At 40.6% G+C, this 17,171-nt stretch overlaps 1 protein-coding gene across 1 annotated transcript in view; it reads right to left on the bottom strand.

Annotated features, from left to right (window-relative positions):
- The window catches only part of T265_07004 (hypothetical protein), a gene marked incomplete at both ends in the record, with an annotated part of 83,805 nt that overhangs the window by 5,137 nt on the left and 61,497 nt on the right, over window positions 1-17,171 (bottom strand). The window contains 2 exons of the mRNA XM_009172425.1: window positions 11,015-11,050; window positions 15,888-16,045. Of these exons, the coding sequence (XP_009170689.1) occupies window positions 11,015-11,050; window positions 15,888-16,045 (194 nt within the window). The remainder of the gene's footprint in view (window positions 1-11,014; window positions 11,051-15,887; window positions 16,046-17,171) is intronic.

Here is a 17,171-nt window from a genome sequence, read left to right as displayed (position 1 = left end):
CATTTCACAGTATCGAAGTAAATCAGTTTTTAAGGTTATTACCTCATGCTGCTGTTGTGAGTTGAATGGGACTTCGGAAGATTACTTCTGTTGACTGTTAAACATCGCAATGACCAGGTGCAGTGGTAACTGTGCTTATTTCGCTGACGGAATCACCCAAAAGCGGTTGCTGCAGAGGGGGCATCGCCCATAATATTTTGATTTGTCTCTTTTCCGCGTTATACACTTGTTTCATTGTGATATTTATGTTCACTCTTTCTAACTACTAAAGACGTCTGATTTAATCGACGTAATACACTACTCATAAGGTTGCTGAAGATTCTTCGACATCCCACGACCGGTTCCGTCCCTCGCGGTAATCGTCAGGTAGGCACAGTCCCCGAATTTCCGTCAACCTTATGTTCTACTTGAAAAAAACTATATGGAATTAGCGAAACACACTCATTTACAAACAAATTGGTTTTGCGAGAGACTCACGTGGAACCTAACTGAATCTCATTTTGGCGGTGCGACGGAAATCAGGTTCAGGAAAAGAGACACGAACACGCATGAATAAGCAGGTCAACTGCGCACATTCACGCATACACACATGATAATATACCGGTATCGGACTGGGTGGCCTTTGCGGCAAGGTGAGTGGCAGGTACAGATGAGTAAATCAAGTGGAAATCAAAAGTAAATGAACGGGGTTAGCAAATGAAAGGGGGGAATTATCATGAAATCAAGTTAGACCCGATAGCAAAGATAGTTGATCAGTCGATGACGTTTGTTGGTTTGCTTTATGTGCCTGTATTCGTACAGGCTGCTGTAATCCATTCGGATTTGATGTACTGTTGAGCGCACTCGGACCGAGTGCTGTAACAAATGCTTACAAAACAATTTCACGCCATATTAGTTAGTTTCGGTACAGAAATCATAAAGTCACATGAATCGATTCGGGATTCCAACTGTCAGAGATATGACTTCTCTTATGCGACTATTTCAGCAGGCAAATACTGTAGCACTAAGCAGTTTGCTTCATAGGAGACTTCGGTCTTCAGATTCCTGGTTAAAGCATCTGGTGCACTCCAATAACACAACAAAACCAAACATTTAAAATGACAAAAACTCTACAATTCACTTTACCAACGATCTAGGCCCGTTCCTAAACGATAAAAATATTTGTTCTCCGCTAAAAGAAAAGAGAAATCCTGGTTACTTACTCCAAACATAAGCGCCCCATATAATTCGCGCTATTTAGTTAACTAGTGAGAACGTTCAGAATAAAATTACAACTTCGTGACTTCGACTCAACTTGTGATCCAGAAGGTTCGGCCGCTCTTTTGAGTTTTAGTGAGATGAACTTTGATCCCAGAATCCCCAAGATATTCAGAAAGAAGCAAAATGTACGGCTTTCACAACTGCATGTGCGTGTACAAAGTAAAGCGCTGTTTAGGAGGAAGCGAGATCAATCTTTCCTTGAAATCTTTGTCTACTGACCGGGATTTAAAGAACATCTGGTACAAAATACCAACCTCGTCTCCAAGCCGACATTCCTCCTCTAAGGACTCGTTTTCAACCAACTTATTTGACTTACAATTTGTTCAAAGACCTCCTGACTTCTTATCAAATAGTACTAGGCCGACCAAAGTATCGGCGCACAAACCTATTGTCCTTTGGTGACTCCTTACTTACCGAGGTATGGTAATCAGAATACTACTCCGAAAACTATCGAATTTCATGGTTAGGATAAGGTAAACCCGGTTTTCAACTCCGCGCTAATTTCTGCTGGCGTCTAAGAAGGACTGCAATGAACACAAATATCCCAAAACTTATGTCTTCCAACTGCGCTAAGGAAATCGACAAAAAGGTCTGTGAATTGAACGCAGGACTAGATCGGACTAGTCAAATCGACCAACCAAAAGGGATTTCAACTAGACAAGACCTCCATACATAGATGTTTCAGATGAGACACTCACCAGCGGGGGTCCGGGGTTGCTGTCTTCGTTTATTAACCTTTCTGCGTGCTGTACTAAAATGTCAACTACATAATCGATAAGATCAGTCACTACTTTTTTGAAAAAAAATGCTTATAAGTTCAATCTTGCCAAAAAATCTACCGGGGAAGGCAGTTCCTAGACCGCTCTACATACCGCGCGTTTGGATATGAATTAACGTTCTAAACCCTCGCCACGATTAGCGCAATTTTAGTAGGGGAAACTAAACTCCACACGCTCCAGTAATTTTGAATATTGGAGTATCACTCTGTTTCATTGAACCGAAACCAACCACAGAAGTATTCATGCGTCAAAAGCTCTTTTCAGACATAAAGTAGGGTTATGGAGCAGGCTGAATTCACTAGCTGCATACCGCTTCATCTATAAAAATTCTCAATCCGGATCAGAATGTCGATTAATCAACCAAGCATCGAGTTGATAACACTTCGTAACGCACAAGGCGAAAAAGCTTTTCGCGCGCTAGGTTACGTAGTTACGCTGCGGAACATCATCTGTGAATTTGTTCCGAATTCGCTCGAAAATTAACATCGTAAATATCCTTAATCAATTCAGGACTTGTCGGATTTTTGTCTCAAGGACATTTGGAGCGTTCGGAACGTTAATTCAGATTTTCGCTTGAATTAACTGATGCAATCATTTAACCTGCAAAAGAATGTTGATTTATTTTTGAGTTGGCACGCATTCGAATTGTAAGAGTGATTCTGCTTTTTGTACAGTTTGATTATGTAGATGAAAATCAAGTAGTTAATCCGAGCCGCTAATGTTCTAACGTTAACCTCCACTTTTCGCGTGATCTTGTCCGCGTACTTTTCGAACCACCTGGCTTAAAATGTTTACCGACAAGGCTTTTTGGTTTGCTATAAGCATGCTATAAATAAAACTGGGCAAGAAAATTAAAAAGAATATTTATATATTTGTTGCCTAATTCGTCTGTAGACTAGGATGCAATTTCTGAAAAAAAAACTGTCTAGCTCAATGAGTAGACTAGACTTTCTGGCTGTATCACGACGGAGAACCCAAGCTAAACGAACGACTCAAACGTTCTCTGGGGAGCTCAGCTAGCGTTTGGGTTGCTACTGCTATGATTTCCCTTTTGTATTCGACTTGAAATCCTTGGATACTTGGATCGATGGGTCCAACGCATAAACGCATAAAGGAGTGAACTGACGTGAACACTACTATACGTTCTCGACTGTGAATCTACCCTTACTTTAAAGTTTATTCAGCCACTGAGATTTCGTCATGCAGGCTCTCTCCACTTCTCCCACTGTCTAACAAAAGAAGAAATCAAGAGTGTTGTTCAGGCACTCAATACGTCTCTTACTATTTTAAGTCATTCTCAAAAACAGTTGAGACTAGTACTGTCAAGTTTTGAAAGCAATCCCAATTTGAAAGTTTGTCATCAAGTGAAATAACCCGTACCAGAGAACAACGGAAAACGCGAATTTGTGGGAAAAATACTCCAGGCAGGTTCCTGCTCGCTGTTTCACGCCAAATGGAAGACAAATGAGGTATCTCGTGAAATAGAAGTCATCCTATTCAACCAGCGTCATGGTCACTTCTGCTGAGTATTCGTCCATACATGAGATATATCGCACCAGATGGACGTGAATTTAACCCAAATACACACACACACAAAAATATTATCACTGAGAAAAAACAGAAATTCTTTAATCAATTGTCTACATGGCTATAACGCTGAACATAAGTTACTAAAGTCCAAGCCATCTAAATGCTTGAATGTGGTGTCCACTGGATGACCTTGACAGCCGACCGTTTGAAGGACTGTCGAGGTTATTGTGCCAGTAATTCCTACTACGATTTTTCCAGTTGATAACAGACCACCTTTTATTAGTGCATTACCGCATCAGACCAACGATTGTGTAGTTAGTTGCTGAGTGTCCTACCTATTTCTCTGGAAAAAATATCTGTCTATTTATAGGAAATATTGTTTTAATCAGAAAATGGTTGCTTGTCTTCGGCTGATTGGATCGCTATGCACCAATCAGTAACACTAAGGCTGCCAAGGAGTGACCGTTAGGTCATTCTGAGCGTAGGAGACGGGCTAAAAAAGATTAATCAATATGGCTTCAAGGAAGATCAGCTTCTATGGTTTGCCACCTCATAAGAAAATCCGGAAAGGTGAGATGAAATCATGTGTAACCTGTGTATTTTTAAAGGCTTAGAAATCTACCCCTTGATCCTGGATTCGATCAGCGCTAGTTTGAAGTCAGCTGACCTGGTACAGGTGTTTTTGGACACGTGTACCTTTGCTTGCATTTCAAACCTCCTGTTAGTTCTACCGATTCATCGACGCAACGGCAAGAGGAATGATAACTGAAGTGAGGTGTGGATAAAACTGCAGTCAGCATCTTGGTTGGCGGCATTTGCATGGTCCGCGCATATGCTTTTGCGACCAACTGTGCTGCATTGCAAGTCTGGTGCAGGGGTACGTCTAGCATCTGTTTAAATAAGCCGAAAGACGGACCATCATTATAAGAAAGACAAATGTCAAACTCAATGTTCCGTACTGTGGGTGACGATTTCGGTACCTTACTGGAAGCCAGGTGCTATTTGATGGAGCAGCTATGGCATTTACTTGATCAAAGTAAATCTTTGGGCAATTCTGTTCCCTGCTCGAGTTTATCCAATGTACAATTGTCTGGCTCTATGAAATTAATTCAGCATCAATATATGTTTGTAGCGCAACGGACAACTTTACCAGGTAAAGTTTGGACAGTGTGCAACCCACATAGATTTTCGGTGTGCAGAGCGAGACAGGGGGCCTTTTGTGTTTCTGGTGACCAAGACGTCCAATGCACTTGAAACCATGATTAGATTTTAAAAGACCAATGGGAATTCCGTCCTGGCAATGAAACCATTCTATGCCACACATATGAGAAAACAATGCACAGCTATTTCATCCTTACTGAAAACACATAATTTCTCATCCAACTAATCGCCTGCTCAGCCACTCAGACATTGAAGGAACGGACCTGGAGAGGACACATTGGAACAAAAGGGAATGTCAACAGTGGTCAGTCTGGCAGATGTCCGTTGTGTGATGAGCTCGAAGATTATCACATAACAACCTTCACTGTACACTATTCACCTGTTTTACTACGGGCAAAATATTTCGATTCGCCAAATTTTGTTGAATGCTAACAATTTCGGGTTGCTTGTGGAGAATAACTGAATGATTTTTGGGGTTGACTCAATGGCAGGTGGCCTCAATATGCCTTGCAGTCGATGAGGTAGTTTTTCGGGCCCGGTTGAGGCACTTCTGTGTCAATATAAGTGTCGTCATAACTTCAGGAAAATATGCGTGCGTGCATTGTATTTTCCTTTTCAGTTCAACTCCCCTCGTTGAAAAAATAAAGAACACCTGGATTGGTCAATAAATGCAGCTAATCACAGCTTTATAGCTGTAGATATGGTCGCTTCCTAACTGCAGGCCAGTGAAGGCATCCACTTCTTTCACCATATGTGCCCACTCCTGTGACGATCTCGGTGTGTTCTGGACAGCAGTAAATTTTGATGGGTAGTTATTGGAGAATAATATTTTGGTTAAAATATTTCATTCCTCCTGAAGATAGTCAAAGGTAATCAAATGTTTGTCCGGTCCGATTAAGCGAAGTGTAAACCAAATATCTATTCCATCTTACTGGAGTAAACCTAGAAACCTTGTCTTCGATTACATTGAGCGCTTCAGAATGCCATTCCTGTCGTTCGGTGATAAACGGTCTAAAAATTCAAAGTGATTATTATTGGTTGGTTGATCTTTACACATTCATATTATACATAATATAAATACTATATGCTACGCATATATATATATATATATAATATTTTCCGCATGAAAAGATACAGCCATATTATGGTGCACATTGTTCACCTGAACGGAAATGTATTCCCAGTGGTTACATACGAGGATAGGAAATACCGCCTACATGTCGTTTGAAAGAATCTGTAGGACGAATACCGTCCGTTAATCGTTGCTCACTTACACATAAATGGAAATTCGCTAGAGCAGACTCAAGGTAGAAAGAAAGGAAACCGAATCAAACCAGAATGTTTTAGTCACAACCATGTGATTTTGATACTAGTGTGCCGGTACATTCCTCATTGCGTTAACTCAATGAACTTCCGGGCCTACCTTCAGGTCACTGAACTCAAATGGTCTCTAGGATTCAGTGTGAAGAAATCCCCATCTCACAGAATTTTCAGCCATCAAGTACTTGGTCGGAATGGTGAAAGGTAGAGAGCTAGCCTTTGAGTTTCTTGTTTTTGAATAAATATCTGAAATAACCAATGGTATCAAATCAGAGCGACAGTGGGGAATTCTTTAGGCTGAAGTTCATTTAATATAAACTACATCTTAACTCACGATTTTTTTTCTACAGAGGGCACGTCAGTTCTAGTGCTTATGCAAGAATGACATGCATTTTCATAGACATCTGGATCATTTTCAGCTTGCAGGGGGCGCGCTGTCCGACTTTTTCTTTTTGAGCAAAATGCTGTTTCAAATATGTGCTCCCCAGATACTTAATGCGTAGATAGTTGCACCTGAATAGTATTGGTTGCTTCCAAAGTTTGACCCTTCTCATGGTTGGAGCGAGTGAGTTCACCAAATGTTCTAAAAAGCCAACTAATTTTTCAGATTTTTGTCAAACTGATAAGCATCAAACCAATACTCACTTTTCTTCCGCATAAAATCTGGAAAACTCAAGTGTACAGTTCAGATACTTTGTTTCTTCCTTTCACAGGAGGTTACCTTTAGCTTCGTGGGGGATAAAAACAAAGTTTCTCTTGCTATACCTCTTCGTAAAACAGCCGAAACCTGTTGATGACGTGGTGACCTAGATACAAGGCTCACGCAACATGTGAATTATTCCTCGATCTGAGCCACGTATATTTTCTGATGTTATGAGGAGACCTGAAATTTAGCTATCGAGATCCTGCATGTAGCTTGGAAAGGCAAATAGCTTACAAAGAGTGTGAACCTTCCACTTGAGATGTCTTCTATCAGGGACACAGTCAACATGTGTAAAGATATGAATTGCGTGATTGAACAATGAGTGGCAGTATATCTTGATTGGGATGAGCTACTTACATTGTACATCATCTGCCTTAGCTCAGTGGTTTGTTTCTTAACTATCAGCCGGAAAATCGCAGCCGTAAACACTCACAGCGTTTCTCGGGGATGTGCAGCGCCTAAGGCAAAACAGGTGTAGAATGGGGTGCCAATTTTTCTTGCATAGGTTGACTTCACGCTCATGATGGAATCTCGACTGCGACTTCCAAGTCGTTTCACAATGTCAATAAATCCATATTACTGCGAGCTAGAATGATCGTGTTCAGACAGGGCTGATCCTGCAAATGATTATCAGATCGTAAATAATTCCCATTTCGTAAATTTGCTTTCACTGACTTACAGAAGGCTGGAATTTCTATAAACGCCGCAGGACCCACCTAATGATCCTGTAAGTTTTGTTTATGAAAAAAAATCCAACGGATACGGCCGTGTTATGCTTGAGATTTCTTTCCTCCTTCCAGTTTGTACGCCGTTACCTCATGCGGAATTCTTACGCCTAGCCCGTTTTCTGGGATGTCATTAGTTGATGATGGTGCAAGAAGACTGGGTAATTTACAATTGAAAATTCATACCGTTGGTAAAGTAAATCTGTACTAAAAACTGAAAAGCTCTGAATTACGATAGCATCATCAATGATGGTCATCACTAGTGTGCATCTGATGAAACTCAGAGAGTTTCGAACCCGCTACATTCTTGCCGGTGCCTGCACATTTAATGATTCGTTCACGAGAGGGGATCAACTCACAATTAGACAGGACATGGTCCCACTCATCCTTTGCCACTATGCTGGGTTTATCCAGCTAAATGGGCCCGGATGTCAGCTCTGAGTATAAGGTCAAGACCGTTATCCTCAGGCAACCGAGCTTGCAATAGGATTCGATGATCTCATGGGACACGATCGTAAGTGAATCACAGAAATCAAACCAACAAAGTGGTTAACAGTTGTTCAAGAGCGTGAACGGCAGTGCATCTCCGGTATACAACCCGCTTTTCAACAAAATGATGTTTTTTAAATTGGGTTTGCTAATTTTTAGCCAACCTCCAGCCATAGCTGACAGGATCATGTCACTTTCGTGACTTACTGTTCCAGATCACTGATATGCTCGTTAGTCCAGCGGAGCGAGTCATCACCTGCTAGGTGAGGTTGCCCAGCACCCGCATGGAGATGTTTTGTCTAAAAATGTTTGTTGTGCTCATATTTCATGTAACTATGTACTGAATTTCAGTGACGAATCGGTTAAACCGAATTTCAAGACAAACAATGGCTGATGCACCAAGGTATGGAGGTATAAAGTCCGCATCCATCTAGGGTTCTGTTCTGGTCCATGATTTAAGCTATCCAGTGTTTCCTAATTTTACGTTTTTACGTCCTAACGGCAAAAAGGGACATTTTATTGGCATAGTTATGTGCCTATTTATAATTTTCACCCAGTTGCGCATCCCTAATTCTAGACTGTGATTCCTTTATCGTCCATTCCATGAACCGAGCACCAATTTATGTTCCCTTTTGATCCGTCGAGGTTCCGCTTGATTAGGAATTTTTTGGCAAAGTGTATGAAGCGCACCGGTGAGCCTAATGGGATATTTAGATTCCTCAAGAAATAAATGGAAGGAAATATAGGTTTCCGAGAATAGACTTACTTTCTATCGATTGAGATAAAGCAACATGAGATGTGGCATTCTTGCTGGATATCACCAACCGTATACAGAACACCAAGCTGGTCGCGAACCGAGTATATTTTGGATGGTATCCTCTGAACAGTTTGGTGCTGCTCATAATCTGCACGAAGACTTGTTGTAGCTGGTATGATGTGTATTTTTCATTTAAAAATTGTTTCTAAGTCCATAAACCTGTTCCATACTTCTTAAAATAGGCTACCATGTCTTGGAGTGGAGAAAACTTCTAACGATCAGAAAGCCTTAGAATGTTATGAGAGGAAGTAAAGCCAAGTATTAGACTAATGTTTGTGCTGCGTATGAAAGTGCGCTCGCTTCTTAGCACGACACGAGCCATTAAGTGAGTATTCAACGTTTTGCGTAGTACTCCAGTTAGACGAATGACCAGACCGTGATAAACCAACACAACCGTAGAAGAATACAAACAGACAGGCGAGATGGGAAGTGCGGATCTATTTAACAAAAGGTCCGTGGTTTGAACCCGACTTCTGCCTCTCGACTTCCCCTGTCTAGGATTGGGCAACCTGGCAGTATCTCAGTCCTTGTGCAACCTTCGCGTGGCATGGCAGTTAGGCACCAAAAGGGTGCACCAAAAGTTGAACAACGACAGACGAATCCACTTATATATAACCTAAGCGAAATTCAGTTATCACCTTCAAGTTCACCTCGAAATTTTTTTCATCTTCCCAAAGTGGATAAAATCTCTGATTATATCCATGTGCATCGGTGTCCAATAGATGAGTCTGACAACGGACCAGTTGCTTTTGAGGAATAGGTTGTGCAAAAGATCACTAGCTGTTCGGATGGTGCTATTACACGTAAACTGTTGTTGTCTTCTCAGACAAAAGCTCAATAAGTATGAGCACTCCTTGGGTTTCCATCAATTTCATATTCTTTTTTATCCCGAAATGAACGAAAATTGCAAACCACACTGAGTTGCACACCGGTGTGCTTTTGAAAGTGGACTCAACTGAACCCAGCTTAACCTCTATTTTTGATATTATTAAAGTAGATGCGCTGCACCAGGACCGCGCCATGCTCAAGATGGCACGATATTTGAGAGGTCGTGTCATATTAACATGAAGCGATCCAATCATAAGTTTACTGAAAACTCTTCTACAGTCCGCTACCAACTTCGTTATTTTTGTACTTAGTCAAGTGAACGCAAATTCGGAGCTTCCATCAACCTTATATTTCTACCGCCATAAGCGAGAGAGATAGTTGGGATTCACTTGAGTTCCCCGCTAAAATCAAATTGGTGTATATTTTGCGAACCGTTATATCATGTTATTGTGTAAGCTGCCACTGTGTGAGGTGTACTGTATATCCAGTTTTTTGCTGAAAGTAAATATACATTATACAGAAACGCCATCTTTTTATGCTAAAATAAAGGTCACTCTTCTCTCGAAAAATACACTGATTTGCAAATCAATTTGGTTTTCATTAGAGACTCCGTTGAATCTCTCGTTTATGATATTCTACAACTAAATGTGCTGCACACAGGCTACCACATGTTTACGTTGGCACGATATTCGAGAGATCGCAGTATATTTTCATGGAAGGTCATCATTCTCGTGTGCTCTGCTTCCAAAATAGTCATCTCACACGATTCGCCCATTGTAGCAACCGCCTTCGAGTGACCACAGCAAAATGAATTGACGAAAAGTACTTGTGGGTATAAAAGCAATCTTCGTTGTCTGACATTTGTTGCCGTCCCACAGGAGTTTCAGAAAAGCGTAGATGTGCAGTTAAATCAGTGTTTTATCTACATATTTTATGTCGGGTTTGTTGTGGTTAGCAGCATGTTATGCTTGGGTACAGTCGGATGTGATTAGATAGAGAGCAGGCAACGAGGGACAGTCGTCCAGACTTATGGAATAAAAGCTATACTGTTATAAGTGAACTAAGTATAAAGTGGTCCGAACGTTGTAAGCTGATGAAAGTTTGTTGAAACACTCATAGATAGGTAGACGCTATGATGGGATTATTTGCCATTTCAAAACTCGCAAGAATGCCTCTTATTAGGTTTCACATCTGTCTTCCGTCAGAAACTTATTTTGGTTAGTATTTGAATAAATTCACGTGTGTCAACTTTAATGGTAAGTATGAAACAAATTCACACAATTTGCTGGACTGTCGACTAATCTATCAACCTAAATGTCTTTCTTTTTAAACTCCCATTTGTCTCTTTTAACAGCCCTCAGCCGGTTAACTGGTGGGCTCATTTACCGGAATGTTAACTTACAGTTTCTTTCGCACCTTGGATGAATCGGTCGTCAAACTAAAAGAATGAATGTATCAGTAAAAAGAATGACGATACTACAATTAAAAGCTTCATGTATCCGGTATCCTCTTTCCCGCTGATATCGGGTTCTGGACTGTGCACCACACATTACATTGACGTACGTCTACCGTATAATTAGCTGTCGTGGGTGAGCCCATCAAATAACTTTAGTTGAATGGTTCTATGATATCTGACCGTTTGTTCACTAGTGACAAGTTTTCGTTGCAGATATGAAAAATATGGACCTTGGTAAGAGAAATGTGGATGCAATTTCCAAAAGTACAGTCCGATGACCCAGTTTCGATCCTCGCCGGACATTTTAATAAGAACTGCCACGTCTGTCTTGATATTGTCCATACCTAGTCTGTTTCAGTGGGAAAGGCGTCGATGCTATTTTTTGAAAACCACCTGCAAACGATCTAAAGTTTACGTACCTTACGTATACAGTTAACCGTGCTTGGTACATATTCATGCTTTTTACGGTAAAGCAATTTATCTTCTAAGGCACTGTGTAACATTATGAGTAAGAAGGTCTAAAAATTAGTGGAATAACGCTTTGGATCACGAGCATAAAACTCGCGGTGGGCTTATCATTCGTGTAAAAGTTTTAGGCGGCTAGTCCGTGAGTTTTACTAACTGTAATTTCAGAGTTTATATTTCCTTGGCATTTGATTCAAACAAGAATGCCTGGTTCAAAACCGATTACACTGGAGAATATCTGATAAAAATTTATGAAGCTTAATAAAGTGCGGCCTTCTCTTCTAAATAAGGAGGTTGGAGAGTGGATCGCGTAAGTGTTTTCGGGCCACTGACCTCAAAAACTCTTTGCAAAACAGCTTAAAAGTTGCATATAGAGATTTTCATCCCGCCGGTACGAAAGGATGAGTTTTAAAATCATGTTTCGATTTGATATGTTTCCCTTGATAGTCGGTTCATCTTACGAGGGTTTGTGTGGTATTTGCTTGTTGCTCTTTTGGTTGAAGCTCAGGCTAATTCATCAGAACTTTAAAAAACCTTGACAGCACTTACATCTAAATCTGACGTTTGGTTTCTCGTATGTGCAGCTTTTACAAAATGTGGTTTTCACCGCTGAAGTCCACTGGAATTGTAACAAATTTCTGCTATTCTTTGACTCACCGGGCTAACAAGTCCATAAGTGTTATGCCCGATTATTCAAACACCAGTACCGCACACAGCATAACAAGGTAGCCCTTATGGCCTTTGGGCAAACCAAAGTTACGTAACTTAGGCGCAAATAATTAACTGGTGTTACCAGAAACTCCAGTGAGGCAATCCGATCTTCAGAAAATCAGCAGGTTAGGGACGTCTGTCGAAGTAGTGAAAGGAATATCACTACTCGTGGCACCTCGTACAGCGCGAGCAGCATAATACTTATGAGGGAATGACCCATGTGGTTCTCGTTATTTCTGACTTTTCTCCTAACCTTGGATCACCCACTTATCCCTCATAATTTTCTTGTGTGGCATGGCAAAGATCCATCAGATAATGTTGCAGAATCTCTTGCAAACAGTGGGAAGCATCACAGCCTTTCTCTGGTCACAAACCAAGATGTGCACAAAATTTTTGTGGGCGTTTTTTTGCGAGGCCGTTCTACAAACCTTCTGCATTTAAGGGCATTGTGCCTTGACTCCAGTGATTAACAGGCCACTTGCTGCTTCCGCTCCTTGGGAACTGAAACCTCTGCGCACTTCGCGTATTGATATCTTTCACACTGTTCCAATATGTTTCAAAACAACAGTGTCCATTGGCCAGTCCATTGCTATCACAGATTATAACGGAAACCGGCCATTTCTGTGGTGAAGTATGTGGAACGATGTGGAACAGTAACCATGAAACGTCCAGCGCTCCCGTTTATCTGCGGAAGTGTCGGACAGCAATGGCTGTTTAAAGGCCCTAATGCGTATATATATACATCACATACGCACTATATATATTATGATTTATTTGATACAGATTAGCCTCCATGAGTCAATGCATCAGGATACTTGTTAACTTCTGAGGAACTTAGTTTCAACATTTGTTTTATTTTATGCTCATTTATGACAGATTTCTGTAGCTTCGTTCAGTCATTATAAACGGCTTCACTCCATGTTATCTGCTTGGGCTTCCGCTAATATTTTATAAACAACTAGCGTTTGTACAAGGTTCCGTATGAGTTTCACTAAATTGGCTAATAAAGCAGGCTTGCTTTCCCAGATATATTCTAGGAAACCTATCTTCTTAAAAATTCTCCTAAAATATGTCAGTAGTTGGTTCGTTTTCTGCATGCAAGGTCAGGCTTTTCAAAACAATATTTCACATCGCAATAACATATATTCCGGTGGGTATGTATGTGGTAGTATGAGAAAAAGCAAGAATGTTCTATCCAGAGTGGATTGTCCGGTCTTCATGCGTCCACATCAAGGGTCTCATTAGGAGCCTTGGTACTCGCGTGGATGCGATGGCTGAGATTATTCAATAGTTGAACTATAATGTTCACCACTAATGTTGCAATTTGGTGGCATTTTGTGGTGCATTCAAAGATGCTAACCTGTTTGTACCGCACTTATACTGCACCGGAGATTCCGGCATATTCGTGACGTACAACACTAAAGGTGGTCACGGAATGAGTGGCGGTACCATTGGCTTTTTGAAACCCGTAGTGTAACTGAGAGACGAACAGGCTGTTTGGGTTTTGAAAATAAGTGAATCAACTGTATTAAGCGCGATTCGCCGTGTTCGAAGTATAAACAGTTTACTAAAATATGCAATTTATCTTCCCTTCGCTAGGTTATTTGGTGGTGTTTATGATTCTCTCGCATAGCGGGTTGCACAAAATCCATCGTTCTTGCACGTGTTTTAATGCAACAAAGAAACTACCATTTTCTTGTCTAAATAGTGTCAATGTTTTCCCTGCATCCCATTCATCGCTTTGAAAATATAGAGGGCACTGATTCACGTGTCCGTGACATAACGTTTATTGCGGTGCAAACGACGAGAGTGTACAAGTTATATTACGATGAGATCCTCGAATTCTGTAGAAAAGAAAAAGTGATTATTCAAGAGGTGTCAAATGTTTTTTTGGTAGACGTAAGCAACAGTGAGGTGAATTTGGACTCAGAGGAGCGAGCCCCATTTAGTCCCAGGTTATTAAAACAGTTTTCAAAGCACCTACAATTTGTAAACATTATTCCTATGGATTGCAATTTGGTGGGATTAAGGGATGTGTGAGATCACAGTATGACTCTCAGTTTGCATGAAGTCCTTCCCCAGATATGCTGATTTTAACCAAATTACCACTAGTTGGAGTGCCTATAGGGTGAGATGCAGCTTTGTAGTTTACGGTTTTCTGTAGATTCCGGTTACCGTAAGTGAAATAGCTAGGGCGTTTTTATGGATGTGAGTTGAAATTGAAAAGCCAATCAGCCATTATGTGTGACAACTGGTATGCCTATTGACTTAGTTCTAGTATGTGCCGAGTGTGCTATTATTCGAGTTGATTATTACTAAGGTTTATCTTACTTTTAACAGGTCTGAGTGTAGGCAAACTTTTTTTGTGAATTTTGTGGAGAAATGTGTTTTAAATTTTTACACAGCCCGTATAGAGACGTTTCAGTAATATATGCTATTCTTATGTGTGTAAGCGGTTTTTCCGGCTTATAGTGTTAACGTTTTTTACCTGTTTGTAGATAAGATCCTATATTTACATTTCGTGGTCAAGGCGCGCCATCACCATAGTCGGATAGCTCCTTAAGCAGGCACTGCTGCGTGAAAATCCTTTTGGACTTATGGTTTGAAGTTTGATCTTCTGTGTGTTCTGGCAGGAAACGCGGTAAAACCAATTGAACTAATCAACTAACTTTCAAAGCAGGCTTTTTTTTACCGTTTCCTTACTTAACCCAACATTTTTAGGCGTTTATTGATTTACATACATCCTCGGAGCTAAATGACGCTGGATTATTTCCAACGGTCTGGAATATTCTAACTCACGGTGGACTGCTCTCAAAACTACTCTGAGTAAAACTCACTTAAGAAAACCGTTTTTGAATTAAAAGTTTTTGCTTTTCATGTCATATGTCTGAAGTCACCGAAAGCACGCTAGCTTTTTATTTTGTTTTTAAATATGGTAACATCTTTTCGGAAGAGTTCCACCAACCACCCTGTCTATAGTTCAGTGTATTCCCAAGTGTGATTGTGTTGCACGCCACGGAAACAAATTGCCTTAAATATTTTGCAATAATAAACATGAGGCAACACGCAATACAAGCCGAATAAACAAAATATACGGGAAACCAGTTTAAGTCAAACCGGGTTAACAGGGCGGAACCATCTATATAACGAGACAAGTGAAAACCAATTTTTTCAGCAACGACTGAGCGCCACTAAAGCTGTCACATGAGAAGGTAGGGGAAAGCACCTGAAAGCTTTTGTTTAATGAGTTTTTACCCAGGCTTTTATCTGATGTCTGCTTGACGCTTTAGTAGTAGGACTTAACATCTACGTAACGTTGGGCTAACGTAGCACTAAATGGAATATTTAACCGTGGGTTGGTCTGTGTTTGCAAATCTGTGTTTGAGGTTTGTATATAATTTGTACAGACTGAATTGACAAATATGTTTCTTGGACACGAAGACGTACCAGCTGTTCGGCAGAGTTAAAGTCAAACCAGGCAACATGTACTAAGTGGCAAATGATTCGAAATACAAATGGTCAACTATGGATTACATACTTTGGCTTATTTATTTCCCCAGCCGTAGAAAACTCGCACGCCGTGAGGGCATCATATAGTGAGGTCGTTTCCCGAGTCTGAGAAACTGCGCGCGTTTGTACTGACCCATTGAGGGACGAGTATCGTCAGAGAATTCAAAATCGTCAGGGAATTCTTCCTCAGGGCTTTCGCCATATGCTCTTCCATGTGCATTGGACGTCGAGCATAACATAACTGACGCAAGAAGGATGCAAATGAAGGCTCTGTAAGAGGCAGACATGGGCCTAAAAAAGAAATGTAATTAATGGAATCACTTATATATTATGATACACAAATTTTCACGGAAGTTTAGCATAGGAATCCGGTAACCTCTGAACTCAAATCATCCCCTAATAAATATGTTGCTGTTACAAACGCCTTTCCATTCAACTTCAGTGATTAAAGAAACAAAGGCTAAAAAGAAAACAATGGACTTCGAAAAACAGAGTTTTAAAAGTGCTTTAGGGTCACAAATTGGAAAACTATTTCTAAGTATCAAATGCTGTTTAGCTTAATTTACGTCCAAATTATTTTGAAAGCCCTTCATTTTGAGTAGCTTAACATTGACCCGAAAACAATCTACATTTAATGTAGATCAAAATCAAAATCGATACTAGCGTAGCCTAAAGGCAGACGAACACTGGAGTTTGCTCATTCACATAAAATTAGGACAAAATGGGCTATTTAAGATCACCTAGATTTTAATCCGTAGTGTCTTGGGACAAAACAATGTTTCAGAAAACTACTAATGAGTGTTCAGCGTGCTGCTGAATCTTATCAGTAAGACGTGGTGGTCAAGCATTTAGCTTACAAACCATCGTGTCATGGAGTAGGACGGGTTTTTATTTACTGGCTTGTCATACAGACTATCAACAATAGATAAAACATGTCCAGGATTTCTAAGCACACACAAGCATACCACTGTCAGACATAAGCTGAATTAACGTCAAACTGACTTACTTTTTGTGCATGCTACCATAAAGCAAAATCTTCAGCCTTCGTCCAAAAGTAACACACTGGAATTTTCTCTAATATGCTCCTGTAAGTTTAGGCCTAGCACAATTTTGAATAAGCGCTGATGACCGGTCGTCCGCTTTTCATTTAGCAGCACGCATGGCAGTCGGATGACGTCGTATATGTTAGCGAACGCCATGCGCCTATAAATAAAGGTTAATTAACTCAAGTGTCTCGAAGGCTGAATGTGTAATACGTTGGATTATACTCAATCTGATCCCCATGCAATCCATTATATTCAAATTCACTCGTCATTTGGTATGGTAAAAGGACTATATTTTCCAGAGAGAGCAGCTCAGTGCCTCCAGAACAGCATGATAGTTTCGGGTCACTGAGCTTCATTCCTGCACTGCACTT

This window comes from Opisthorchis viverrini, assembly GCF_000715545.1.
Source record: "Opisthorchis viverrini unplaced genomic scaffold opera_v5_155, whole genome shotgun sequence".
NCBI lineage: Eukaryota > Metazoa > Platyhelminthes > Trematoda > Opisthorchiida > Opisthorchiidae > Opisthorchis > Opisthorchis viverrini.
Note: the sequence above shows the minus strand (reverse complement) of the source record. Positions and strands in the feature narration are given on the sequence as shown.